The 27,972-nt window shown below is 41.4% G+C and overlaps 1 protein-coding gene across 1 annotated transcript in view; it reads right to left on the reverse strand.

The window, feature by feature from the left end:
• Positions 1-27,972, reverse strand: part of LOC137532788 (adhesion G-protein coupled receptor D1-like) — an 853,822-nt gene that overhangs the window by 653,970 nt on the left and 171,880 nt on the right. Inside the window, exons 10-13 of the mRNA XM_068253730.1 lie at positions 26,054-26,174; positions 17,806-17,913; positions 9,972-10,047; positions 631-772 (exon numbers count right to left, since the gene is read on the reverse strand). Coding sequence (XP_068109831.1) covers positions 631-772; positions 9,972-10,047; positions 17,806-17,913; positions 26,054-26,174 — 447 coding nt within the window. The remainder of the gene's footprint in view (positions 1-630; positions 773-9,971; positions 10,048-17,805; positions 17,914-26,053; positions 26,175-27,972) is intronic.

Below are 27,972 nucleotides of genomic sequence, written 5' to 3' on the forward strand. Positions count from 1 at the left end.
TTCAATAAAAAAAGGTTAATTGTATGGAATAATCAAGGGTATTTTTTTTCTTGATTGAGAAAATCAGTCTAATATTTTTTTTATTGAATAGTCTATGCTGGGTGGGCAGCATGATGACGTAGTGGTTAGCACTCTTGCCTTGCAGTGCTGGGCACCAGGTTTGAATCTCAGCCAGAGCACTATCTGCAAGGAGTTTGTATGTTCTCCCCATGACTACGTGTGTTTCCTCCAGACACTCCGGTTTCCTCCCAAATCAGAGAAGTTAATGGGCTTCTCCTGAATTGGCCCTAGACTACAATGGGCATACAGTATGATTGTGGTAGGAATTAGACAATGAGCTCCTCTGAGGGACAGTTAGTGAAAAGACTATGTACCCTGTAAAGCACTGCGGAAGATGTCAGCGCTATATAAATACTAAATTATAATAATAAAAAACAGTTTGAGTTGTCAAACAATACAATCAATCAACAAAATTAAAAGCTATAGAAGAAAAGGAAAAAAATGTTTGGTGTATGGCCACCTTTAACATATTTTGACACCAGCAACCTATCTAAGTAGCTCCATGGTTACAAAAGACAAGGGCTTGCAATAGGTTATACTTTGCTAGGATTTTGAAGGGTATTTACTCACCAGAATGTGTGTCAGCTGAATGGTAATGAGCGGAGACCCAGAAAGGTTTGGACAGAGGTACGGAGGTGGCTCAACCTTCAAAGAAATGATGTAACTGGCTGCTGAGATCAGATGGTCTTTGTGCTGATTTGCCCCGCTGATTCTAAGAACATAAAAAAGAGTTATTTGAGGACCTATTACTGACTATCAAAATAAATATTCTGAATTAAAATAAAAACAAACAACCATCTTTTAATCAAATTAAAGATGAACTCCAGGATTACACCAATAAATTATGTTTATAAATCATGATTGTCCATGCTCAGTTCATGTGCGTTTTTCCCGCAATTTAAAATCGGACAATCTTCAGCTTTTTCCACACGATGCACCCGTTTCCATCTCCAATGTTTTTTAAAACATTGTAAATGGCATGCAGCTGCTGAGTCCATGGCATGCAAAGCACAAGCTGCCGCCTACTTGCCACAGTGAAGGAGAGGGGAGGAGGCGTCCGTGCATGTGCAGTGGTCACAAGTTTGCACACATGGTGGTGGCTCTGTGGCGATGGGGGTGATTCCTGAAAATATTCAGGGGATTACTGGTTTGATAATAAATGTTGTCATCTGGGACCTCTCAGGAAGTGGTGTAGGGCTGTGAAACGTGTATCAGGTAATTCTTTGATGCAGGGGCTACACTTGTTATGGGTGTGAAGATCATGCTGGCCACACATGACCCTTGCAAGATTGACTTTCAGGCTATGAAGGTCTCCAGGGACAGGCAAGGGAAAGGGTGGGAAGATGGGGGGGGGGGGCAATGATCTGTAGTTACGCCACTGATAAGTTTGTTGAAAGTTTTAAGCTATGTCACTAGCTGAATAGCGGAATATTTTGCTTGCATTCTTAGCTGGAAAATGTTGGTCTAGAGCGGGGTGTCGATTAAGCAATTCAGCCCTCTGTTTCTAACTTCCACCTCTAAGTGAACCAACTCCTTTATCTCTTCTGACAGCAGCATTCTAGCAAACCACAGTAACAGCCTTGTTTGTCCCAAAACAGCATCACTATAACAAACTGAGACTTTGCAAAGAATTATTCCTTCAGTTACGCTAAGCTGGGCAACTTCTCATTGTCATCTTCAATGACAGCATACTCCAACTCTCTGACTCACTGCTGCCATATACACAGTTAACTCTATGATTAATTTCCATCTGGTTTAACAACGAAATTCAAATATGTGTCAGCGTATCAATTTTAGTTTACATTAACTCTAAAGTAACCAGTTTAATAAATACATTAAAAAGGAGCCTTATTGCAAGTGCAGTCTCCCAGTGGCACACAGCCGGTTATCTATGTAATTCCTTCGATTATAAGGATGATGAATGACTTTGTGTAGCTGAAAGCCTTGATCACACAACGATTCCATTTTTGGACTGGATATGAGATTTGCCCACTAAAGGCAGCAGAGCATGATCTTTCAGATCTGCAATCTCATCATCAGCCTGGAACACAATGCAAACAAGCAGAAAGGCGCTGCTGCAGCACTGTAAATCAGACTTGTCAGGAGCATGCATACAAGCCTACCTACGCTGGGGAACAAGGGTAGGAACGCTGTTCAGCCATCGCAAAATGAAATAATGATAAGCAGGTAATTGAAGTGTCTGCAAAACAAATTATGGATTCCCTGTGCTGTAAAGTTAGCATTCCTGTGTGGAAGAATAATAGGAGCGGGGTAGATCGCTGCTCTAGAATACTTCCCAACATCGTGCTCGAAACTGGATTATATATCAACAGGGAAAACGTTTAGCGTTGTAGGAGGATACAAAATATCACTAAATAAAGCAGTAAATGGTTTCATTCTACCCACAGAAAGTGCTTAAGCACTCCACTCTGTTACACTAAGAGAACACATTTTATAAATATAGACTGGACACGGGCCTGCACTGTCAAGAAATGACAATTTGCAGAAATCCGGAACATTGGAGCGCGCAGGACTGATTGCCAGCAATACATTCCAGTACCCCAGCGAGGCGTAAAAAGTGATGTTTAACTACAGTTTTATTTCCAACTACTGTTAAGATAGTTCTTGTTCTGTTTTGTTTCCTGCTGTCTCTTTATCATTAATCCTGGCACAGCTTGGTATGCTTCCATTTGAGGATTTTTGTTATATCTCGTCCTTAACTTTATGCTATGTACTGTGCAGCACACTTGCAGATTTTCAAAATATTATGATAAAATGTCCTGGGCTCACCTAAGATTTGACATGGTTCGTGTAAAACACGCAGATGACAGTGTGCAGTCCAATCTATTGCTGTGACTGGGGACTCTAATGTATACAGGACACACTTGTACAGGTGAAATTGGAAAAATTTGAATATTGTGCAAAAGTTTAATTTCAGTAATACAGTAATTCAATATAAAATGTGTTATATTAAATAGACTAATCACATGCATAGCAAGACATTTCAAGCCTCTATTTGTTATAATGTTGATGATGATGACTTACATCTTATGAAAACATCAAAATCAAAATCTCTGACCATTAGAATAATGTGAAAATGTTTAATATTCTAGGCTCAAAGTGTCAGTCTCTAATCAGCTAATTAATCCAAAACACCTGCAAAGGGTTCCTATTTCATATATTAGTTTCACATTTTTAAATTGAATTACTAAATAAATGGACTTTGCAAGATATAATTTTTCCAAGTTTCACCTGTATCTTCATGTATCAAAGATCTGCATCACAACTATTAACTAAGTAACTAACTAACTATCTAACTCATTATAATAAATTGGGTAAAGACCTAGCTCAGCCTCAAATTTTATTAGTGCAAATGATGGTAAATTGATATTTACTAGCAATGCACAATGTTTTGTGCATTGCACCTCTATGCTTTTTGCAGTAAATATATAGAAAGTACCTTATTGGATGATTCCTGTATGTTCTCTTCCTGTTGAGATAAGAGTGCCATTTTACTGGACAGACTCAGGGCGGAGATTCCGGGTCATCCCCACCAGGACTACGAGGCACAGGAACTCGTTCTTCTCCTCTGCCGTCAACCTCCTGAACTCCTCCCATGTTCTGCCTCCACCCGCACCATCTTAGGTTCACAGACTGGCCCTGTCACAGACATTCTGTCTGCTTGGAACTGTAAGGGCCCTGGCTGCCCTTTTCCACACAGACCTCATAGACTGGCATCGTTACCCATAGTATTTTGTTGTTGTTTTTTCGTTTTTTTTGTTAAATGCAACTGTATTATCTGGTTAATTGTGTTATCATGTATGTCTCCCGTATACTGCACCACTGCCATGTGTGTTGCTGAGCTCTGTATGTGTCAAATCCAATTCCAGGCATGACCCTGTCATGCTTGGCGAAATAAAATGATTCTGATTCTGATTCTGACTATAATCACCCACATGAGGTAGTCAGAGCACAAATCACCTGCCCTAGCTCACCTACCCCCATGCTGGTGAGAAACGGACTCTATGTGGCCAGCACTGAAGCTACAGTGCTGGCCAAAATATGTTACTCTCTCAGCAGTACAGGGGGAGCTGGAAAATGAAAGCTATTCACTAGCAGGGAACTAACACACTGCTGGCAGATCCTTGCTAGAGGGATTTTAAGATTACAGGACTGACTTTTGTCAGTCATGTTGCTATTTTTTGGGCAACACATGCAGGGAAATCAATGCAATGTGATTTTTGTGTTTTCGTGCAATTTTTTTGCATATGCAAACAATATTAACAATAAGACTTCCTTCTTTGTAAGAACTGCACTAAAGGAAAAAATTATTAATGTGCATGCATTTAAAAATTACATATTAGTGTTAGCAATTTCTTATTAGTTTGCAAATTTTGCATCCGAAAATTCACATACAATTTGCATGCTTCTAGTGGAAAAGTAGACTATTACTACTACGTGCAATACTCTACTCTCACTGGCACAATTAATTGTTTGTATTCCTCCCACCACCCCACCCTCACAAAAACCCAGCCTTTATTAAAGCGGACTTGAACTCAGAACTTCCTCTCTGCTCTAAAAGATAAGCAACAGCATAATAACCTTTAAAGAAAAGCATGTTACAGCTGATGCAAATCCTTCAATAAATCTGTGTCTACTTCCTGCTTTCATGGAAGCAGACATAGGGTTAACATCCTCTGTTTAGAAGTTAGCTGCTCTGCCAAGGCATCCAGCTGACACAGCTGAGATATCAAATTACAATTGTGATTAGTCACAGATGAGGGGGATTAGACAGGCTAAACTCTATAAATACATATGTATTCATGTGGTCTGGTGTTAGGTCTCTTTCAGATAGGAGGCTGAACTGAGCACTTGTCAGGCCTCTCAATTGCCACCTATGAACACCATTCAGGTGCAACCAAATGGCAGCATTTGTAATACCATGCATGTCAGCGCTTGGTGTTACCCGGTGGCAGAGAACTGTGACATGTCACATCTGAGCATAGCTGTGGCCATGCTGAGGTGTGACTCTGTGGGGAAGGCGTCAGTGCACTGCCGGTATTGAGTGCTAAGAAGTGGCTGATTCATCGCCTGCAGTTGCCCAAATGAAAGAGGCCATGGAGAGAATCTAAAGACATAACAATAAAAGTTGTCTAGGTAATACCTTTAATGACTAATTTTAATAAGTTTCCTTCCAAGCTTTGTAAACCTTAAAGAGTAACTGTTAGCCCCCAAATTGAATTTTAAAACACTATTGCAATGTTTTATTTATTATATAAGTGAGCCAAAAAGCCAATGCACAAGTTAAAAATCAATCTAATATTGTTACTATCTAACCTTTTCCCCCAGCTCCGGACGCAAGCCGCATATCAGATACTATAGCATGCAGAGCATGCCTATGTCTGGCCGACCCCCCTCTCCCCCCCAGGACCAGGTGCCAATATATTCTCCCCACCGCAGCTGACCGCTCTGACACGGAGACAGAGCGGCAGCACTTCCAGCACCGTCACCGCAGAGCAGCCGCCGCCGAGTCACATGTGAGAGAATCACATGTGAGAGATGCACGGCGCTGGCTGCTCTGCGGTGACGGTGCTGGAAGTGCTGCCGCTCTGTCTCCGTGTCAGAGCGGTCAGCTGCGGTGGGGAGAATATATTGGCACCTGGTCCTGGGGGGGAGAGGGGGGTCGGCCAGACATAGGCATGCTCTGCATGCTATAGTATCTGATATGCGGCTTGCGTCCGGAGCTGGGGGAAAAGGTTAGATAGTAACAAAATTAGATTGATTTTTAACTTGTGCATTGGCTTTTTGGCTCACTTATATAATAAATAAAACATTGCAATAGTGTTTTAAAATTCAATTTGGGGGCTAACAGTTACTCTTTAAAGTGAACCTGAGATGAAGGGAGGTACAGAACTAATACTTACCTGGGGCCGCTCTGGTTGTCTTTAATTCCTTCCAGAAATGGTGCATGCCAGTCAGAGTCCACTGGAAGCGGCCTGCACCTGTACAGGTACTCAGCGCATGTGCAGTGGACCCCGACTGGGGTGACTGACGCTGATACTAGGAGGGAATACTGAGAAATGAAAGGGGTGGGGAGGAAGGGGAGGGAGGCAACTGTCTCCATGGTGCTGGAGGAAGCCACAGGTGAGTATCAATTCTTTACCTGCCTTTGTCTCAAGGACCCCTTAGGCCCGGTTCACACTTGCGGTGGCCCTCCGGAATCGCCGTGCCGGAGCCGCACCGCCTGCAGAACGGACGGAACGGACGCACGGCATAGCAATTAAAGCCTATGCGTCCGTTCACATGGGTCCGTTCTGCAGAACCGGAGCCGGACCGGACCCGGGCCGGATCCGGACTCCGGCCTCCGTTCCAACATGCGCTATTTTTTCATCCGGCCCCTCCGGCAGCCGTATCCGGGGCGGAGCCGGACTGCACCATCCGGCCAATACAAACAAATGGGAACCGGAGGCCGCACAACACACTGGCTGAGAAATCCGGATGTTCTACCCCACTTCCTATGCGGATTTTTGCGGCGATATTGGCTGGGGACACATGGGCAAGCATTTTGAAGTGGAGCAGCACGAGCTGGAGGTGTTGGCAGGATGTTGGCAGCATGTCGGAGGTGGAGGTGAGTGCTAAACAGCAGAGGGCCTGATTCCACAGGTCCCCCTTCTGCTGACCTCCCAGACCCCAACATTTTTTTTTTTTTTTACGTTAACTTTGCCAAACGGATCCGGATCGCATCCTGATTACCACCTGATGCAACCTGACCGGATCCGGATCGGATCCGGATCAGAACCGTACGGTTCCGATCCGGATCCGGTCCGGATCCGGTCAGGTCATCCGGTCCGTTTGGCAAACAACCGCTAATGTGAACCGGGCCTTAAGTTTCTTCTTCAGGCATGATTCAGAGCTGGATCAGAACCAAATAAAACAGATGGTTTATGCTAACTAAAAAACAACTCACAATAAGGTCCTTTTCAATAATGCAGTATACTTACACTATTTATTCTTACTCATTTTTAAGATACTAGCATTTCAACCCCAGTATGTATCAAGCAGGCTATTTAATTGTACTTTTGTGATTCTACAAACAAAGAATGCTCAGACAGATCCAGAGTGAAAGTGGTTTATTTTTGCACATATGTGGAGATATTAATAGACAATAAGTAGTCAACACTTCAATATCTGTCTGCCTTAATTTATCCAAAGCAAAAGATTGCAGTATCATGACATCATTAAATGTGTGCAACTGAAGTCTAATTATAAGCCAGAAGCTAAACACTGGAATTTGAGCAGTAAACTGGAACATTCTGATGAAAAAGTTCTCCTTCTCTTGGATCTGTTTGGGCTGTCAGACAAACAACTTGTACAACAAAAATATTTGCCTAAATGATATCATTGAGGAATGTTTAAAAATGTATATTATTATTATTATTATTACTGTCTATAAAGTGATTACCTCTTCCGCAGCACATTACAGAGTGTATACGGTAGTGTTGTCACTAGCTGTCCATCAGAGAGGCTTACAAACTGATCCCCACCATATTCATATGGCCATCGTAGTCTAGGGCCAATCTTAAGGGGGAAGCCAATCAACTTATCTGTACGTTTTTGAGATATGGGAGGAAACTGGAGTGCCTGGAGGAAACCCACGCAGAATCGGGGAGAACAACCGATTTTTTAGACTTTCCAATATTATATAATAGAGATTTATTTGTAAATTTTTTGTGTTGTTGTTTGTAGTTTTTTGTGTTGCCGTGGGATGCGGCAGGAGCATGGCATCGCACTGCAACACAAAAACCTAGTGTAAAACTGGCCTGAAGTACATGGCAGGAGAGCTGGAGCACCCATATAAAGGTTTTTTGCTGATGATGGTCTGGGTTGGAATGCGGAGATATTGAAACTTTGTGGTGAGAATTATTTTTACATGTGCGGCAGAGGATACAGCTAAAAGGCCACCTGACATGAGAGTGGTATGGAGGCTGCCATATGTATTTCCTTTAATAAACAATACCAGTTGCCTGGCCATCCTGCTGATCTGTTCAGTAGAGTCTGAATCACACACCTGAAAAAAGCATGTGGCTAATCCAGTCAGCCATCAATTAGAAAATCTGATCTGCATTCTTAGAAAGCAAGGAAATCAGCATTTCTTAAAAGGAAATAGATATGCCCCATATCCTTGTCACTTCAGATGCGCTTTAAAGTGGTATTATACTCTCAAAACTAACATTTCAGTAATTACTCTTAGTAACATATAAAGAACAGTTGAAAGCAATTCCACACATTCTCTGTGTTTAAAAATGTATACTTTCACTGCAGAGAGCAGCACAAGATAGCTCATTTCTGTCTTATCGGCAAAGGCAGAAGACACTTTCTGCCTCTGTTTTGATTCTGATCCCATCTGATCCTACCTCTGCTGAAAAGACACATTGGCAACAGCTGAATCACATTAGTAGAAAAAGAGGGGGTAAAGGCACATGCCTTCAGTGAGCTTCAGCCACCAATTATTACATTTGCCATTTGGCCATTAGGCACCTTGAACTGCTCTCTGTAGTGAAAGTATACATTTTTATATACAAGAAAATGTGTTGGAGTGCTTTCAAATGTTCTTTTATGTAATTAAGAGTAGCTACTAGTTTTAGAAGTATAATCCCATTTTAAGCACACATAAGTATAGTATAAGTGCAGTGCACAAAAAATATAAGTATTCTACAGGAGTGTAAAAATTCAAGTGACTCCTCCAATTCAAATGAGATGATGGAACTCCCCAGCCTTTATGTTCTTATGGGTAAATCCTGGTGATTTCCTTCACCTTATTTGAATGTTGATTTTCCACTGTATATATCAGGTCCTAAATAAATTATAAGGATTACTTCTGTTTGAGTGCCAAATTCAATACCTATGAAAAAAGTTATCACAGTGTATGGTGATGTTCACTGCGGTTTTAGCCTCACTGACTTTTGAATAATGGCTAGATAGTCAAACCATATAACGTTTGCTATTGGCTCTCATCCCTAAACTATGCGCGCGCAAAGTGCCACGATTCGCACGATCGCGGACTTTTGCGCTAAAGTTCGCGATCGCGCGAATCGCGGCACTTTGCGCACTCAAAAGTCTGCGAATGGCACTTCACGTGCTAACTGTTTAGCACACCCGTGCTAAACAGTTTGCACGGCTTTGTGAATCAAGCCCCCTGTATTTTCAAATGAGCTTATCTGCCTTATCTGCCATTGCAGTCATGTGACACAGGGGAGAGGTCAGATTACAATCACAATAAACTTGTGATTAGACACAAATGAGGGGGAATTAAACAGGCTAAACTATCAAAATACATACAAGATGAATTTCTCTCTGATTTTTTTTCTGTCCTGTGCAAGAGTTGAGATCAACTTTAAAGAGAACCTGAACTGAAAAGAAAAAGTCAAAATAACCATACACAAGTCATACTTACCTCCTTTGTAATCTACTACTCAATCTCTTTCTCCTCTCCTGCATCCCATTTGTCCACTCTGATCAATGGATTTCTCCATCCTCCATTTTAAAAATGGCCATTACCCCCATAATGGCCATTATCCCCATAACAGCTTCCTGGTCAGCACACTGTTAAACTGTAATATCACCCACTTGAGCCATAGGGAAACATTGACATTACCTTGCAGATTTAGTTGTAACTGACAGCTGCTGATATATAACTGACAGAAACTGGTATATTTCAGTTCTGACAAAATATTGTCAGAACTGGAAGGGATCACTGTAAGAAGAAAATGGTGAGCTTCTGAGAGGAACTGACAGTGAGGTTTGCATGCAATATTCATTTGCAGCTACGTCGTGTGTTTATTTTAAATAATTTTACTCACTTCAGGTTCCCTTTAAGGTAAAGGCACAGTTGTCCAACATTAAATGCATACCTGGTGTCACTAGGTTTAATCTGCCTATAAAGTCGATGCATTGTATGATACAGCAATCCAACGATCGTCGTTCGAGCTAAAATAAACAAGAGTTAAAAAGAAAACATTACATACATGTCTCACCTCCCCATGAAATATTTAGATAATTAAAGAAGATCACATTGAACACCTCACACAGCCTCAATAATTGATCACGCTGCAGTGTGAAATCTGGCCGCTCACATGCCAGGAAGCATTCCTCACGTTCTAGCAGTGCAGCTCCCTGCCCAAGCTGCCAGCCTTTTCTCGGAATAATGCCAAGACAAGCTGATGTGTGTTACAGGCAGCAAAGTAGCCCCCCAAAAAAAGGAAAAATCATGCTGCGTTATTCTTTCTTTAAATCTACAAAATGGAAATTGTAAACAAGTGAAAGTGATTTTAAACATGACTTGAAATTGCCTTCTGCGGAGTCTAACAAGAGGGAGAAGCGACGGCGTGGACAGATGTTTATTTTTTAGACAGGAATGTGAATACTTTATATGAACTCGGATGTGGAGAGACAAACCAAAGAAAAATGATTTATGAACAGCATGGTGCACAGATAACTGGCTTTCACTGCGACTTCAACAGATTACTGACAGCAGAAGAAGACACAAAAGACCATTTTTTAAAAACTGCTTTTTGATTTAACCCTTTACTGACGTCTTTACAGATACTCTTTATAAATACTTTACAACATGCTAGCACATGATACAGGCACTGTATATAAAAGTCCCTCATAAAGACATGGTTTATTGCATCCTTTTTTTCTCGCTTTACACTTAGCTTTAATTTATTTCTCAGAACAGGCTGATAAACATCTATCCCACAACAAATAGAGCTACAGGTATTAGAAGATTATTTCCTGATCCCGCCATTTGTAGTTGGCTTGGACAGCAATGCTCCATGTGTCTGAGCCTTGTCAGCCCTCTAGAGCCAACCCTGCATGGGAGATTAGTGATTGGCCGGGCTGGATCATCATGGCCAGCCATTTTTATATTCCTGTAAGCAGAAGGCCTTCTGTCTTTTCCTCCTGCCATTGGAATGAACGTGCTGCTTGATAAGCTTAACTTGGCTGTTCATATACCTGTTTATGATGGTTGTTGGCATACTTGTCTACCTTGCAAGTCCCATAGCCACATTGCTTCCAATATTCTACTACTGAGCGCTGGATAATTGAGATAATAGAATATTGGTAATTTTACCAATATTCTACTATCCCTTTACTTAAGTGTCCTCTCACGCTAACCCTTCCTCAAACTGTTCCTAAAGGTACATACACACATACTACAAAAGGCAACGACAGGTCCGCCGGACCCTCCCACTGGGCGGTCTTTTAGCCGACAGTAGCGATTGTGTACGTGCTGTCGGCGGACTGATAAGGCTGTTTCTGAACGATCCGCTGAGCCAACACTAACCAACTATCTAAGATAAACACTAATCTCCCTCATAGGGGTGGGACAAGGTTCCCCAGCAACAGAGGCAGAGATTTCAAAGTTCACATGCCACCCCCAAATTGTGCCCGCTGGGATAAGTAGCAGGTGTGCCCCCAGTATAAGGCATCTCCCCACCCAGTATAGATGTGCCCCCCCAGTGTTAGGCTAGCCACCCCCACTCTGTATAGGTGGTTGGATGTGCCCCCTGTATTATGTAGCTCCCTCCCTAGTTAAGATAGGCAGATGTGCCCCCAGTATTAGGTGGCCCTCAATATTCAAAGTCACATGTTAAAGAATTGCAAGCCCATCTCAGGCATGCACCTGTACCTCCCCTGTTCTTCTTCTTGTGAGGACTAGCAGACCCCAGAGACAGGTGGGAAGAGACAATGCAGCTGCCAGGGTGATGGAATTACTTGATCCATGGTCCAGTGCTGCTTGGCTGTATGATTGCAGAGCTTGTCTTCCTCCTTCCTCATGTGGTGTGCACTGTCCCAACCCAATGAAGCAGCCACTCAGAATATCCATACGTGGTCGCATCATCAGTTCAAGCCAGACCTCTAGTATGGGCAGCATGGGAGGATGGATGCTCTCCACCACCAGTGCAGCCAAGTGGCACTCGACCATGGATCATGTATGTCTCTCTGTCAGTTGCACAGCTGCACCATGACACAGGTTCAGACTACGCCACAGAAATTACTGGAGGAGGTGTGTGCTGCGCCCGGAATGATAGCACTCAAATCAACCCTTTGTGGCCTTTGTGGCTAAAATTACCTAGGTACTTGTGGTTGAGATGACCTTGGTACCAGTATTGATATATAATAGGCTAATGCCAACACTCTAATCAAACTTAATTGTGTTATAGCTGACCACCAACACCCAAATTAATGGCAGCCTAGCAAACTGATCTGGACAAAAAAAGTTTTGAAGAACTTAAATGTATACAGCAGTACTGTAAAGAACACAGATCCATTGCTCTCTGCTTCACAAGCTATATATATATATATATATATATATATATATATATATATATATATCTTGGCCATTATTTTATATGTAATAGCTATAGGAAGCTAAAGAACTATGTGCTGTAACAATTCTCTTTGTGTTCTAACAGTGTTTTACAGTAGGTAAAATTCTACCAGCTGTCCTTTTGTAACATCCCCTCATCTTTCCGGATGCTTTGACTCTGCTGCTGCCTTATGATTTGAGGATGACAAGCTTTGAGTTCATGCAAAGTGTGAGGGAACCATCGTGAATCAAAGGCAGATAGCACAAAATGCAAACATAATGGCACCTTATTTTAAATACATCACTGCCACCATGGCCTGCTAGGCACGGTGATTTAATAGAAAGGGAAAAAAAGAGCCAACTTTTCTTTCAACAAATTCATTGCCCTTCTGATGGAGAAAAGGTTAGGTTTGAAAAAGATATATCAAGTTCCACCACACAAGCAGATATAAATTATTTAAATTACTTTTTCTCTGCTGGGAAGTGGGAAGCACCATATCACTATATAATGTATGGCAACAGGAAAAAGAACAATATTTTTTTTCAAAATTCTGGACAATTCATTCGTATTTTACTGAAGAAGCCCAGAATATTAACAAACAAATAAAAATCTAAATGTTTCCATTTGCAAGAAAAATCAGGTTTACAGTAGCAATATGGCTAAAATCTATGTAGCTCTTATAAAATAGCACTTTATTCTACTTTTCAAATTTAATTTAAAAAAAAAGTTAATGTGTGCTTTTATACTCCATAGTTCAGATTGAAATGAACAATAAGGCTGCATCTGAACAGACATACTGGCCCATTTGCAATTAACGTGTGTGTGTGTGTGCGTGTGTGTGTGTGTGTGTACGTGTGTGTATACGTGTGTGTGTGTGTGTGTGTGTGTGTGTGTGTGTGTGTGTGTGTGTGTGTGTGTGTGTGTGTGTGTGTGTGTGTGTGTGTGTGTGTGTGTGTGTGTGTGTGTATGCTTGGTATCTCTCTCTCCCACACTCTACGTGTGCCTGCTGTGTACATTTCTCTCTATTAAGTCTGCATAAACTAGTAAGAAATAAAGCAGACAGCTCAGAATGCTTCACTTTACATTGCAGTCTGTAGTAACACTCCATTTAACAATAGCACAGGCCAGGTGATAACTCCTCACACGCTTTACGGTTGTTACCACTTGCATTCCTCTCTGTGAATTAACATCCTGGACAATATGCAATTACATTTTTCACCAGAGATTTTTCCTTGGTGATATTTTCAGAACTTGTCATAAAATACCTTTAAAACCACCAGCAAACAAGAAAACACTCAAAATTAATTTGATAGCACTTTTTTTCACCAACTTTTGGATACCTTTTTGTTGTAAAATGCTGAAAAATTAGTTTAAAGAGAAGATGAAAATTATCTCCTAGGAGATAACTCCGGTGAAAAATGTAATTGCATATGGGCCCCTGGGCCATATGCAATTCACTTTTTCACCAGAGTTTTCTCCTAGGAGATTCTTTTTCATCTTCGATTTAAAATAACTTCCATCGCTTTTCAACAAAAAAAGTACCAAAAAGTAGGTGAAGAGCTACTTTCAAAATTATTTTGAGTATTTTCTTGCTTTCTGGTGGCTTAAAAGGCATTTTATTGACAAATTTAAAATTATCACCTAGGAGAAAACTCAGGTGAAAAAGTGAATTGCATATGGGCCCCTGTCTTTAACTTTAGAATTTAGTGGTTATTTTAAGGATAAAAACCCTAACTTTAGAAATCACACCTTAACTTAACCTCCTGGGCGATAATCCCGAGCTGAGCTCGGGGTATATCGCACAGGAGGATTTCTCAGGCCCTGGTGGGCCGATTTGCATAATTTTTTTTGTTACATGCAGCTAGCACTTTGCTAGCTGCGGGTAACTTCTGATCGCCGCCGCTCGCCGCCAATCCACCGCTACCCGCCGTGCCGCGCAGCCCCCCCCCCCAGACCCCTCGCGCAGCCTGGCCAATCAGTGCCAGGCAGCGCTGAGGGGTGGATCGTGACTCCCTCTGACGTAACGATGTCCATGATGTCGGTGATGTCATCCTGCCCCGTTGCCATGGCGACCGGGGAAACCCAGCAGGAAATCCCGTTCTGAACGGGATTTCCTGCTTACTCTGAACGCCGAAGGCGATCGGAGTGGGTGGGGGGATGCCGTTGTGCAGCGGCTATCATGTAGCGAGCCCAGGGCTCGCTACATGATTTAAAAAAGAAAAAAAAATTTAAAAAGTGCTGCGCCCCCTCCTGGGCGATGCAATTCTATCGCCCAGAGGGTTAAGGAGGGGATCCTTATTTCAAGCTTTGCCTGAGGTAAATTGCTTAATGAATAATAAATGCTTAATCACCATGGTGATAACAGTAAAAACAAGACAGAGTTGTAATTAAAGATGGAATGAGCTTAGTGAATTGTTGCCAATGTTTCATCTTCTCATTAAAATAACTTTTCAGCACTTTGATATTGGTAGGTAGATGAAAAATACTATCAACATTTTATTGAGTATTTTCTTGATTGCTGGTGGTTTAAATGGTATTATACTGACAAGGTGTGAAAATATAACCTAGGAAAAAATCTCAAGAGAAAAAAGTTAATTGCATTGGGGCCACTGTCTTCAAATTGTCATCCCCACTGCTCTTACTTGTGAGGAGACTGTCCCGTGGCTCTGTCCATTCCTGGTGTATACCCATAGGGCACGATGATAATGATGTGATCACACCCACCATGATTGGGTACAGCCAGGAAAGCAAGGCGGTTCTAGCACTAACTCCCTGCCCTCTGCACCAATCAGAGTGTGATCGACTTCTGTATGACTGTATGGCTAGCTTAAATCTGATTGGTGATAGTGACATTTGGTGACTTTTTTCTTTTAAATAAATTAAGTTGAGAAAAATAATAAAGTACCTTAAATACTATATCAGTTTTTCTCAGTAGTTCAAATTTGAAAGTTTAGGTCTGTTTTGTGTTCCATTACAAAAATATAGATGATCTTGTTTCAGCACACACTATCATTTTAGAGAACTATGTCAGCAGTGGGCTGTGGCACTTACACAGAAGATATTCTTTACGGTAAGTAGAGTCATAAGCACCAGTACAAATCTTACACTGCCCTCCAACCCCTCATAACAATCATCACATGATATGAATCAAGGACAGCACTATGTGGAAGTTGTAAATTGTGGTTGGGGGGAGGAACAGGAATGCTCTATAATAAAACCCCCGTATCTCTGCGTCCCACGGCCGGGCGGACGTGTGTGCGCACGCGGCGAGCGGGCGTGTGCTCAGCGGACAGGCACAGCAGGTGCGCGCGCACACGGCGGGCGGGGGCGCATGCACACTTTCTGGCAGCAGTGGTGGACCTAGCCCATTTTTAAACGGGCTAAGGTCACTAGTCATGTATAAATAATGACCACTATCTAATATAACATATAGCGGTCATTCATTACCACTGTTGTACCAATTAAGAGCAGCTAATGCACGGCCAGAAGGAAATTCAGGAAATGGATAATCACTACTTGTGCATGCCCTATTGTTATTCAACTGGGAAAGTCAATTGCCAATACAAAGAGCATGTTGCTGCCAGAGCATGCAATGTAGTCAAAAGTATACGGAAGAAGTAATATATATGGTATACCAAAAACCTGGCAGTCATTAAAAGAAGCATGGATGTAAGAGAAAAAGTTATATCTTTGTATCTATAAAAGTACTAGTAAGAGCACGCATTCCATAAGCAATTCTGTTTTGTGCAGCTATTTATAAAAAAGATTTCCTGGAATAAAAATGGACGCAGGGAAGAGCAATTAAGTAAAAAAGAGAACTTTTGTTATGAGCAGAGGCAATCAATGGCATTCTAATGCTCTGAGTTTATTGCAATTTGGTTGGAAAGGAAACAATTTAGTTGGAAAGGAAACAAACAAACAAAGCTCTAGATTGGTTCATTTCTAAGCTGGATTCAATTTGCAACATAAACTCAGAAAATGATCTGAATAATCTAATTGATCATCTCTGGTTATGAAAATTGATTAGCTGAATTATATATTTATTTAGAAGAAATTATTAGGGAATATGATGACCATATATATAAATACATAAATGGTCCAGACGAAAAAAAAACTATTGCTCACTTTGATTTCCCCACAAAAGACATGAGAGCAGCCCTTGAGGCTGGAGAAAAGATGGTTTAACATCCAGCTGCAGAAAAGGTTCTTAACGTGTGAAAATAAGGAATGTCCTTGCATCAGGACTAAGTCAAGTGGAGGTTATAGATAAAAGGGATTCAAGTAGGGAATATAGGGGATGAGCAATAACAGCCAAAACTACCTGTATGTGTGAGGAGGGACTCGTAGTAGAGAGAGTTAAAAAGGGGGAACTGTAGTGAAAATGACATAGTGAATTCATTAAGAGATTTTAGTCAGTGTTTGCCCATTGTAAAGTATTTCCTCTCCCTGATTTACATTCTGAAATGTATCATTGGTGGTGAGTGGTGACATCTTGAGTCCTACAAGGTGATAATTACGGAACGTTTGTTACTGAGAGTTCTATGCACAGAGGGAGATATTTCTTGCTTAGCAGTTGGAAAAAGCCATTATTTCCCGCAATGAGTTCCACAGGCAGCAAACTGTCAGGACCTAGGTTATGACATCACACTGTGGGAGGGGGTTCACCACAATATCAGGCACACAGACTCCCTGATAATCTATTTGAGAAAAGGTAAAGATTTCTCATGGGAAAGGGGGCATACTAATTAGGATGAATTTCAGTCCTTGGTTAAAGTTCCTCTTTAAGCTATATGTATCACCACCTTTTGCCGCAATGCAGCATGCTATGTTCCATGTTCCCAATGGAGGCGTGAAACCAGTAACTTAACCCTTCGTGCGCAGCCCTTTCCTCACACACATAGGTACAGTTTTTCTTCACACTAAACTGTTCTTGCTAATCCTTAGATAAGTTATAAGTTATAAAAGATCAAAATATGTTGAGCTTCCTACATGTCTAATAATAAGTAATATACATTTCTATCTAAGGTCCTTTATCCGATTGTCTTTTGGAGTCAGAAAGGAACTTTATTGTTTTCTTACGAAGCTAATTATCCTACACTCATCAATGTTTTTTTTTTGTTTTTTTTTGCGATTCTCTGGTCAACTCAGGTTAAAGTTGCTACATGGTTTTGTTGTTTTCATTATTGCATATGATGGATCAATCCCTCACTTTCTGCCAAACTATGTTATGTTGTGGGTTATAAATGATAAAAGAACATACAAGATAAGTGGTGCTATTTATTAAATCAAAAGAATTTCAGAATTTCATAACAATTACATTACTAATAATGTAACTAGGAATGTGTTAGGATGTGAGGTTATATGAACTTACTTTTGCTAAGAAAGGCTTCTCCGGGAACAGAGATATAAGATTGTCCTTCGGATGGAAACCGGTAGTGTGGCAAGCTCAAAGCCTGAGGTACCTTCACCATGGAGTAATCTGCAAGTTACACAACAAGTCAATGAGCAGATGAATTCTTAAGCTGTGCATGGCACTACTCAATACAGAAACGGCACTCAATATCTCCAGATGTTATTCCTCCTGTAAAATCTTCTCCTTCGGTCACCCTAATGCTGCCATAGTTTCTGTTCTACGTGATCTACATTTATCATCATATTGATCATCATCTTTGGAAACTTCAAATGATGGTCTCTCACAAGCATGTCAACAATCCAAAGCAGTGACTAAAGGCTAGACTTTTATCTGACTTAGTGTACAGTATGTCCTCATGAATGATTCTGTTAGTATATGTTGCATAGATAAAACTAGAGTTAATCGTAATGAATACTTTTGTTTTTGTGATATTCCACATAATTAGCAAATAGGGTAGGATGGAGGTCATCGTTAGGGAGAGGAGGTTAGTGTTAGGCATGGGTAGGGAAGTTAGGCATTAGTAAGGGGGCTACAAAAGAATGGATGCCTGGATGTATAAATGTACTCCCTAGTTCTAAATGTAATTTAGTTCACCAAATTAAGTGCAAAAACACTTTTTTTGTACAGTTTGCCATTTTTTCTTTACTTCTAAGTATAAAGTATAAATTAAAATGGTAATTTAAAAAAGATTGACCGAAATGAAGCCTTCTCTATGCCCCAAAAAACAATGCAGCTTTTGTGTTAAATGCACAATGTCATTAAAATGTTTATAGCTGCTGAATCTAAACACTACAAAAAAGCAAAGTGTTAACTTCGCCCAGTCTCAAAGGGGTTAATGACTTCTTGGTTGTTGAACCAAAAAGATTAGGACTTTTTTACTGGCTTGATCTGAAATTTGGATCACAGGCAATTTTGCCTGCATTTTGCCAAGAGCAAGGGCACTATGATTATCATCATAATTGTGGGCCCCATTTAGTTAGAAGAACTACTGTTCTTTGCTTACTGGCAGCAAACAAACTTGGGAAACCACTCACCAAGAGCTACCCCCTCCCACTACAATAGCAATAGCGTGTTCCTTGTGGGCACAAAACATGCAAGGTGCAAAACCTACCAATATATATGTACAAATACCATATCAATGCCATGCATATCTGGAGTCTACCACATTTAGGGAAAGTACATACAACTGGCCTCTATGAAAGACAAGCGCCAGCAAAAATATCGGTAATTTTACCAATATTCTACTATTTTGTAAAGTAGAATATTGGTAATTATACTATTACCCTCAGTACCCTAATTCTTACTTGAACCATCCCCTATCTATTCCTAACCCTCCCACCTACTCCTAACCCTAATCCCCCTATCTACTCTTAACACTAACCACCCCCTAGTACTAACTATTATTTTGCACCAGACATGCCAGCATGCCCACCCACTATTCCTACAGAGTTCCACTACTATGTAGCGGAACTCTGGAGACGTGATTTTACACTGGAGTTTGGCTACACTGTAGCCTAACACCGGTGGTGAACTTGGATCTGTATGCCAGCAAGAGGAGCAATTTCATATATGAAAACTTCAGAATTCTAAATGGGAAGAAAAGGAAAACATTTGACTCTATGATTTTATCATGAACCCTGAAGCATGACTAAACATTAAGGTACGTACACACATACAATAATTGTCGCCCGAAACAGCTGACAATGACCATTTCATTTGACAATCGTTATGTGTGTACAGTGGCCGATGATCAATCCTGCTCAGGCATCGGGAATCATTAAGGATTCGTCAGGTCCTTAACCTCCTTGGCGGTAACCCCGTGTGTGACACGGGGTAAGCCGCCGGAGGGTGCCACTCAGGCCCTGCTGGGGGCGATTTACATAATTTTTTTTTGCTACACGCAGCTAGCACTTTGCTAGCTGCGTGTGCATAACGATCGCCGCCACTACCCGCCGATTCGCCGCTATCCGCCGTGCCCCCCCCCCCCCAGACCCCTTGCGCTGCCTGGCCAATCAGTGCCACACAGCGCTGAGAGGTGTATCGGAACACCCGCTGACGTCACAACGTCGATCGTCGCTATGGCGACGGGGAAGCCTATACAGGGAATCCCGTTCAGAAGGGGATTCCCTGCAGGGTAAAAGCGCCGGCAGCGATCGGAGGGGTGGGAGGGATAACGAAGGGAGGGGGGAAGCATGTAGCTAGAGCTAGGCTAGCTACATGCTTTTAAAAAATAAAAATTAAAAAAAAGTGCTGCGCTGCCCCCCTGGCGGATTTATTGAACCGCCAGGGGGGTTAATAATCCCCATGCCCGAGCATTACCAATAACATTGCTATTTTCAAGCCCACCCTTGACCGATTGTAGTAGTTCCATCTTCTGCCGATCGTCGCCCTTCCACCCCCTCCATAGCAACAGACAGAACACATCGCTAGCCTCAAAGCTAGGTATGTGTCTGTAAGGAACCGTTCCCCAAGTTGTCGCCCGGGGGAACATTTCTCAATCCCCGATGGGTGAGAATTATCGGTTGTGTGTACTTAGCTTAAAGAGGAACTCCAGTGAAAATAATGTAATAAAAAAAAGTGCTTCATTTTTACAATAATTATGTATACATGATTTAGTCAGTATTTGCCCTTTGTAAACTATCTCCTCTCCCTGATTTACATTCTGACATTTATCCTCAGGTGACATTTTTACTGCTGGCAGGTGATGTCAGTGGAAGGAGATGTTGCTTGCTTTTTTGGCAGATGGAAACAGGTGTTATTTCCCACAATGCAATGAGGTTCACAGACAGGAAACTGTCAGAATCATGGTCCTGGCATCACACTGTGGGAGGGGTTTCACCACAATATCAGCCACATAGACCCCCCTGATGATCAGTTTGAGAAAAGGTTAAGATTTCTCATGGGAAAGGGGGGGTCAGCTACTGATTGGGATGAAGTTCAATTCTTACAGTCCTGGATCCATGGTGTACTGAAAGTTCTAGCATCATTTCTACTTATTTTTCTTCAGGGTAGTCTCTCTTCCCAGCTTCTTCCTACATCCTATGTAATCTTTATGCAGAGTTACCATATCAGCTTATCTAATTATGTCATTTCTGTAAGTTGCTCTCACTTAGTTTACTTTATATGCAAAGAAAATCTTCATTCTCTTGTACCTCATTTGAACTTCCAAGGAAAAGGGTGTTTATAAGCAATGCTTCTCTGTACTGTCAGTTGTCTAATGAAGATGACCTGTTCATCAAAATCTAACAATAAACTTCTGTCTGCAGTTAGTGATTCATTTTTCTTTTTACAAATAGCATGTTCCTGGATACATTCCATGCTTAACAATGGAACACACTTCAATTATAATATTTAAAATATCTAATTTTGTTTTTCATAACCAGCAATCTCTCATAAGTTTGTGATTTGGAAAAGCATTCTGCCCCCACAAGGAAAACTTTCTGTGTGCCCTGAAAGGGACCCTGCAGAATGAGGCATATAGAGGCTGCTATATTTATTTCCTTTTAAACAATGGTAGTGTCTTGGCTGTTGTTCTAGGCTTCAGTAGTGTGTGGATCACTCCTGAAATAAAAACCAAATCATTGTGGTCAGTCTTTGGTCAGAGTCAGGGCCGTTTCCACTTGTGATGCACGTGTCTGCAAGACGTGCGGTATCATTTCCTGGTGTGCGGGTACGCAGACAAATCCCATCAGCCGTGCCATGCACAGCTATGGGATTCGCAGCCTCCCGCGCCATTTCGGATGGAAATGTCGGTGCCCGGAAATGCCGGCGGCGCCATTGTACCCTATTGGGCCAGTGGAAACGGGCCCTCACTGATCCGCTTCCATGTTCTGGGACAGCTGCTAAAAGTATAAGAAGTGCATGATCAGCTGGACAGCCAGTCAATATGTATTCTTTAAAAGGAATAAGTATGGCAGCCTCCATATCCCTCTCACTACAGGGTCTCTTTAAAGGACCGATATGACAAAAATCGGTAAAATTTAACGTACATGCATACACATATATAATTAAATAGAAAAAAAAAAAATTACAGTGCATTTTACTATAGGTATAGTAAAATGCACTGTAAATTGTTTTTTTTTTTTTCTATGTAATTAATTTGTCACTCTCACTATCTCACAGTATTATTAATCATATTGACAGGTTTTGGACCAATGCATCTATTCACAGAGGATTCTCAAGGTTTCCTTTATGCTATTTAAAGCGGACCTGAACTCAGAACTTCTTGTTCTAAAAAAATAAGCAACAGCATAATAACTTTTAAAGAAAAACATTTCTTTGTTACAGCTGATACAAATCATTCAATACATCTGCAGTGTTTCTACTTCCTGCTTTCATGGAAGCAGACATAGGTTTAACATCTTGTGTTTACAAATTAGCTGCTTTGCCGAGACAGCCAGCTGACACAGCTGGGAGATCAAATTACTGTTGTGATTAGTCACAGATGAGGGGGATATTAGACAGGCTAAACTCTCTAAATACATGCAGGGTGCATTTCTCTCTGTTTTAGTTCTGTCCTATGCAAGAGTTCAGGTCCACTTTAAAAATAATCCCTGGCAAAGATCTACACAGGCCTGCCTACTTTTGTGCACGCTATGCTGGCAGTTGGACTGTGCCATTGCCTGGCACAGGAGGAGCTAGACTAGTTCAAACCTGTCTCAAAAACGGTTTAGAGGTAAGTGATCGCTACATAGGAAAAGAGCATTTTGCTCTTGGAAAAAATATATCTCTTATTTGTGTGTCCACATCATGTATTTTACATTTTTGTCATAGTGGTTTTTAAATACAGAATCTATTTTACATGTTTTTTTCCCAGCCAACAGATGACCACAGAAACGAAGATGATTTTCCCACACATTAACGGGAACATTACATGACACCGAACTTTCCCTCACTGTGCCGACATCAAACATCACTTTATATATTTATGGTGCTTCAAAGAGAATGTTTGTATACAACATGTGCACTTCAGCTCTGTATATGGCTTTCTACTCCAAATTAATGAATGCCAATCTACATTCCCATGCAGAGAGGGATTAGATGTCATCACAAAAAAAGAGATATTTTATGCTTGAAATTTGTTCACAGGGGCATTACAAGGATCACAGAAGAGCCAGGGTGTTTGTACATACACTAGATTAAAGTCGTCTGAAGCGGCTGATAATGACCATCTTGGCCGAGGATTATTTGTTTGTTTAGCGTAGGGATGCCCAACTCCAGTCCTCAAGGGCCAAGATCTTCACACATTTTTGTCAGAGCTCAATTTTGATGGGACTGAATCAGGAAAGGTGTGGTTTATCAAGGTGAACTCATTTGCTTTTTCTCTGTCCATCCTGAACACTGGCATGAATATGGACCTCGAGGACTGGAGTTGGGCATCCCTGGTTTAGTGGGTGTGTGCAACATCCCAGACCCTCCCCAGTGATTGCTTTGATGAGAGATTTGCTATGCTGGATCATCTCAGGCGAATGCTGCCCATCATTATTGTTAGCCCTCCTACCCCATCTTGTTCCATCAAGCACTCCTTGTCATCTCACCGCTCCCTTCCATAGTAATAGAATGTATTGCTAGCCTGAAGGCAAGTGACCCATCTGTGCAGCATCAGGCCCCAAACTGTTTCCCAAGGGATCATTTCTCAATCTCTGCCCGGCATCAGTACTTGAATCTGTGTATGTAACTTTAGGCACAATACAAGGGAAAAAGTCACCACAGCAAAATGTGTGTGTGTACGATATAAAGTACCGTACATGTGTAAGAATAAAAGTGTGTGAGCATGCATGGAGTGCTGCACAGAGTGTCTGCGGTGTTGCAGTATATGTATGAGTGTGTGTGGGTGTGCGCGCGCACGTGTGCATATACAGTATAAAGGGATAAAGTGATGCACAGAGTGTTTGTGGTGTTGCAGTATATATGAACGTGGTGTTGTAATATGTCAAAGGTTGAAGGGGTTGAAAGATCGGCACCGGATGCAGCTGGCAGCCTAGGCAGGGTTGTGTGGTACACTTACTGTGCCTCCAGAAAAACAGCAATAGTTGAAACTTCCAATGAGTGAACAGCTCCGGGCACCAGAAATGTTGCAAAACCACCTCTTTATTTCATCCCCACCCGACAAGACATACAGCAGGGCTAGTCTGACAGCTGTTTCGCAAGCGTGATGCTCGCTTCCTCAGAGACCAATTGCCCGTAGCATACAAACACAATATATAGCGAAATACATTAATTACAAATGCAAATTGATTGGTAACAGAAGGAGGAGAGACTCACCGCCGCCTGGCCCTGCCCATTACCGAGCGTTCATCAACGCGGATGCTTCCTCCCCAAGGTACACAAGAATCTGGAGAATCCTCCAGGACGACCTATAGTGTCGGCACGGGGATCAGTTACAGAACCCTTATCAAAATACCTTGAGTTTGTCTTGAGACCTTTTCTAACCACTATTTCCTCCTATCTAGCGGATACTCTGGCAGTGCTTAGATGGCTACCAGAGGTGGAATGGAAAGAGGACTACCATTTAACATCAATTGACGTTGAAAGCCTTTATACTCGGATCCCCCAGGAAACTGGGGTTAGGGTAGTCGAGGGCTTCCTTCTCGATCAAGGTAAGGACGTCGGTTGGGTGAGCTACATAGGGGAGTGTCTCTCCTATGTCCTGACCCATAATGCCTTCATGTTTAAGGACACCTGGTACAGGCAGGCCTCTGGCGTGGCGATGGGGACATCTGTGGCCCCTACTTTTGCCAACATCTTTTTGGCTTTTTGGGAGGAAAAGTTGTAATATGTGTGTGTGCATGTGTGTGTATACAGGGCTGTACAGTGTATGAGCATCTTTGTGTGTCTGTCTCTGTGTGTGTATATTGCTGTAGTGCATATGTGTGAGAGTGATGTGCCGTAGTTTTCGTGTGTACCTGCGCTAAACAAAAGGTATCTGCTCCAACAGGCCATATACACAGTTACAGAGAGGGGAGGCTGTCCGTCTGTTTGAAACAGCAGGTCCCAGCACACCAGTTGCCATTTGCACATGCAGCTTCTGTGGAACTACTAATTCAAAATCCCAGTCTATATGCTAGGTCTGTTTTGTGGTGTTCTGTATTATGAAATACAGTGCTGAAGGGGTCCAGTGTAAAACTAGCACAGGAAACCAGGGCTCTGTAGCCTTGCCACTGTTTGCAATGTATGGGCTGATGTGATTCTGTATTAGGACTTGTGAAAGAAAAGTGCTAAACAACATTCAAAGTATGGATAACCCATCCCGTCCAACTTTTTGAGATAAGGAAGAGGGACAAATTAAGACACGCCCCTGCCACATCTCCAGACATGTCCCTGCCACACCCATAGTTATGCACACCACAAAGAATCCATAAGCAAAAGATGTGGTTTTATAATTCATAAAACACTTGTCCTTTCTATTAACATAAGGTTTCCTTAATATTAACATTTGGAAAGAAGAAATGCATCACTTTAAAGGATGCGAGTTAAACTTAGAGTCAATTAAACACATTTTTAAGTAGAAAATTACAAATGTGCACACTGATCTTTACATCAGTCCTGAAAGAGGGACAAATTAAGAAGAAAGAGGGACAGAGGGATGGGGTTCCAAAAGAGGGACAGTTGGGAGCTATGGATAACAATAACCACCAAAACGATTTGTAGGGGGTCTAACCCACTAATAAAAAAGGACTACAAAGTACACTTACAAGCAGATTGGTTGCATGTGAGTAGTCTTGGGAATAGAAAATAATGGACAGAAATAAAAACTATTTGGGTATTACAGCTCTTCTCCACTCAACAAAAAACATTTTCCTTGTATGCAGTCTCTGTCGCTCTTGGAGAGATTTCCCCACTTCCTGTTTAGACAGGAAGTCATTTAAATCTTCACAGATCAGCACTTTGTCCAAAACAAAGAAAAACACAGGCCCAGGAGCACCAATATTGGCTTCAAGATAGAGTGTGCTTCGGTCGCACCCCAGTACCAAGGGGCCACAACAATAAATGTCCTCAAAGACTGGCACCACAAGAAAGTATTATAGCTCAATTACTTTATTCTGTCATCCAATCGCAACTGTTGTGATTGGATGACAGAATAAAGTAATTGAGCTATAATACTTTCTTGTGGTGCCGGTCTTTGAGTCCAAAACAAAGATTAACATTTTCCATGCAACCGGGCTTCCAGAAATACAATATGTTGAATCTTAAACCAATAAATTACCTGCTACTGATGATCGACCTTCCAGAGTCACAATCGTGGATGTACTTTCCATGAGATTTCTTGCCATATGTCCCATCACTTTGTCAACTGTATCAATAAGCCCTACAATGTCGGGATGAGTCTGTAAGAAAAGTAAGAAATCTTTAATTTAACAATGTCCTTTCTAAAGTTTTCACTTGTTTATTTGCGATAAATAGTAAATACAATTTCAGCTGGATGTTAGTATATATAAATTAATATAAAAGGTTATGCTTCTTCTATCATTAAAATACCTGTGGTCTTTAACTTCTTAAAGAGTAACTGTCAGGCATAAAATCAAAAAACAATTCTCTATTTTTATTTGGTGAACAAATAATAAGGATGCTAACCAGGCAGGCAATTCAAAAGTTAAAAATCTCTGTTATGGTGGCCATACATGGTACAATTTTTTCATCCAATCTTACCAATTCTATGTAGTATAAGGGAACTGCCTAAATTATCCTATTAGTATATTCACTTAATTTACCCTTATACTACATAGAAACGGTAAGGTTGTATGAAAAATTGCACCATGTATGGCCACCATTACTTTTCTTCTCAATAGATATCATTTACCAGGCCCCCTGGCTCTTATTTGGTACATCAGCCGCAAAAGAGAAGTTGCAGAGCATGCTGGTTGTTTTTTTTTCCTCCCCTGTTCACCTCATACATAACTAACGCAGCTTGATTGGCTGATGTTTCTTTCACTCCCGTAGTTTACGTGTGTACCTGCGCTAAACAAAAGGTATGATTTAAAAGTATCTGCTCCAACAGGCCATATACACAGTTACAGAGAGGGTAGGCTGTCCGTCTGTTTGAAACAGCAGGTCCCAGCACACCAGGTGCCATTTGCACATGCAGCTTCTGTGGAACTACTAATTCCCAATCCCAGTCTATATGCTAGGTCTGTTTTGTGGGGTTCTGTATTATGAAATACACTGCTGAAGGGGTCCAGTGTAAAACTAGCACAGGGAACCATGGCTCTGTAGCCTTGCCACTGTTTGCAATGCATGGGCTGATGTGATTCTGTATTGCACCATGTATGGCCACCATTACTTTTCTTCTCAATAGAATATCATTTACCACACCCCCTGGCTCTTATTTGGTACATCAGCTGCAAAAGAGAAGTTGCAGAGCATGCTGGTTGTTGTTTTTTTCCTCCCCTGTTCACCTCATACATAACTAACACAGCTTGATTAGCTGATGTTTCTTTCACTCCCGGTTTCCCCTCCCACACCTCTGTTCCTCTCCGACTGGCCAATATTTCTTGTGCTGAGAAGCTGAGAAAGTGACTTAGCTGAAATCCAATCCATACAGATACACCATGTCTGCAAAATCACACAATGATTTGTGAGAATGCATGCAGCTTCAGAGCTGTGTGGGAGTGTCTGAAGACTGAGAGGGGAGCATACATACATACATACATACATACATACATACATACATACATACATACATACATACACAATCAGGCAGAGGAGAGGAACATAGTAAGGTAGGAAATGACATCAGGATTGGCTTCAGACACAGGGATTCTAAGATGGAAACTCACAGAAATAGGATTCTCTTTATTTACTATATAAAACTCACTGAAATCAACATGTGGACAGTGCAATATATATGTTATGTAAGTAGAGCAAGGATTTATCTACTAATATATGTGTTTTTTCTTCTGAGATAGTATGGCTAACAGCTCCTCTTTAAAACAAACTTGGCGTAAAAAAACAAACTAATGAGATAACAATTGTAACTACAGAAACACAAGTTATACAGTTGAAGTTGTAGAAGTTGCTTGTAGTTGTATAATGCATGTCATGAAGGTGTGTACATGTAAAAAAAGGGGCCTGTTAAAATGGGTGCCATGGTTGGGCACTAGTAGAATATTGGCAAATTACCCAGAT

Source organism: Hyperolius riggenbachi, chromosome 1 (assembly GCF_040937935.1).
Source record: "Hyperolius riggenbachi isolate aHypRig1 chromosome 1, aHypRig1.pri, whole genome shotgun sequence".
Classification (NCBI taxonomy): domain Eukaryota; kingdom Metazoa; phylum Chordata; class Amphibia; order Anura; family Hyperoliidae; genus Hyperolius; species Hyperolius riggenbachi.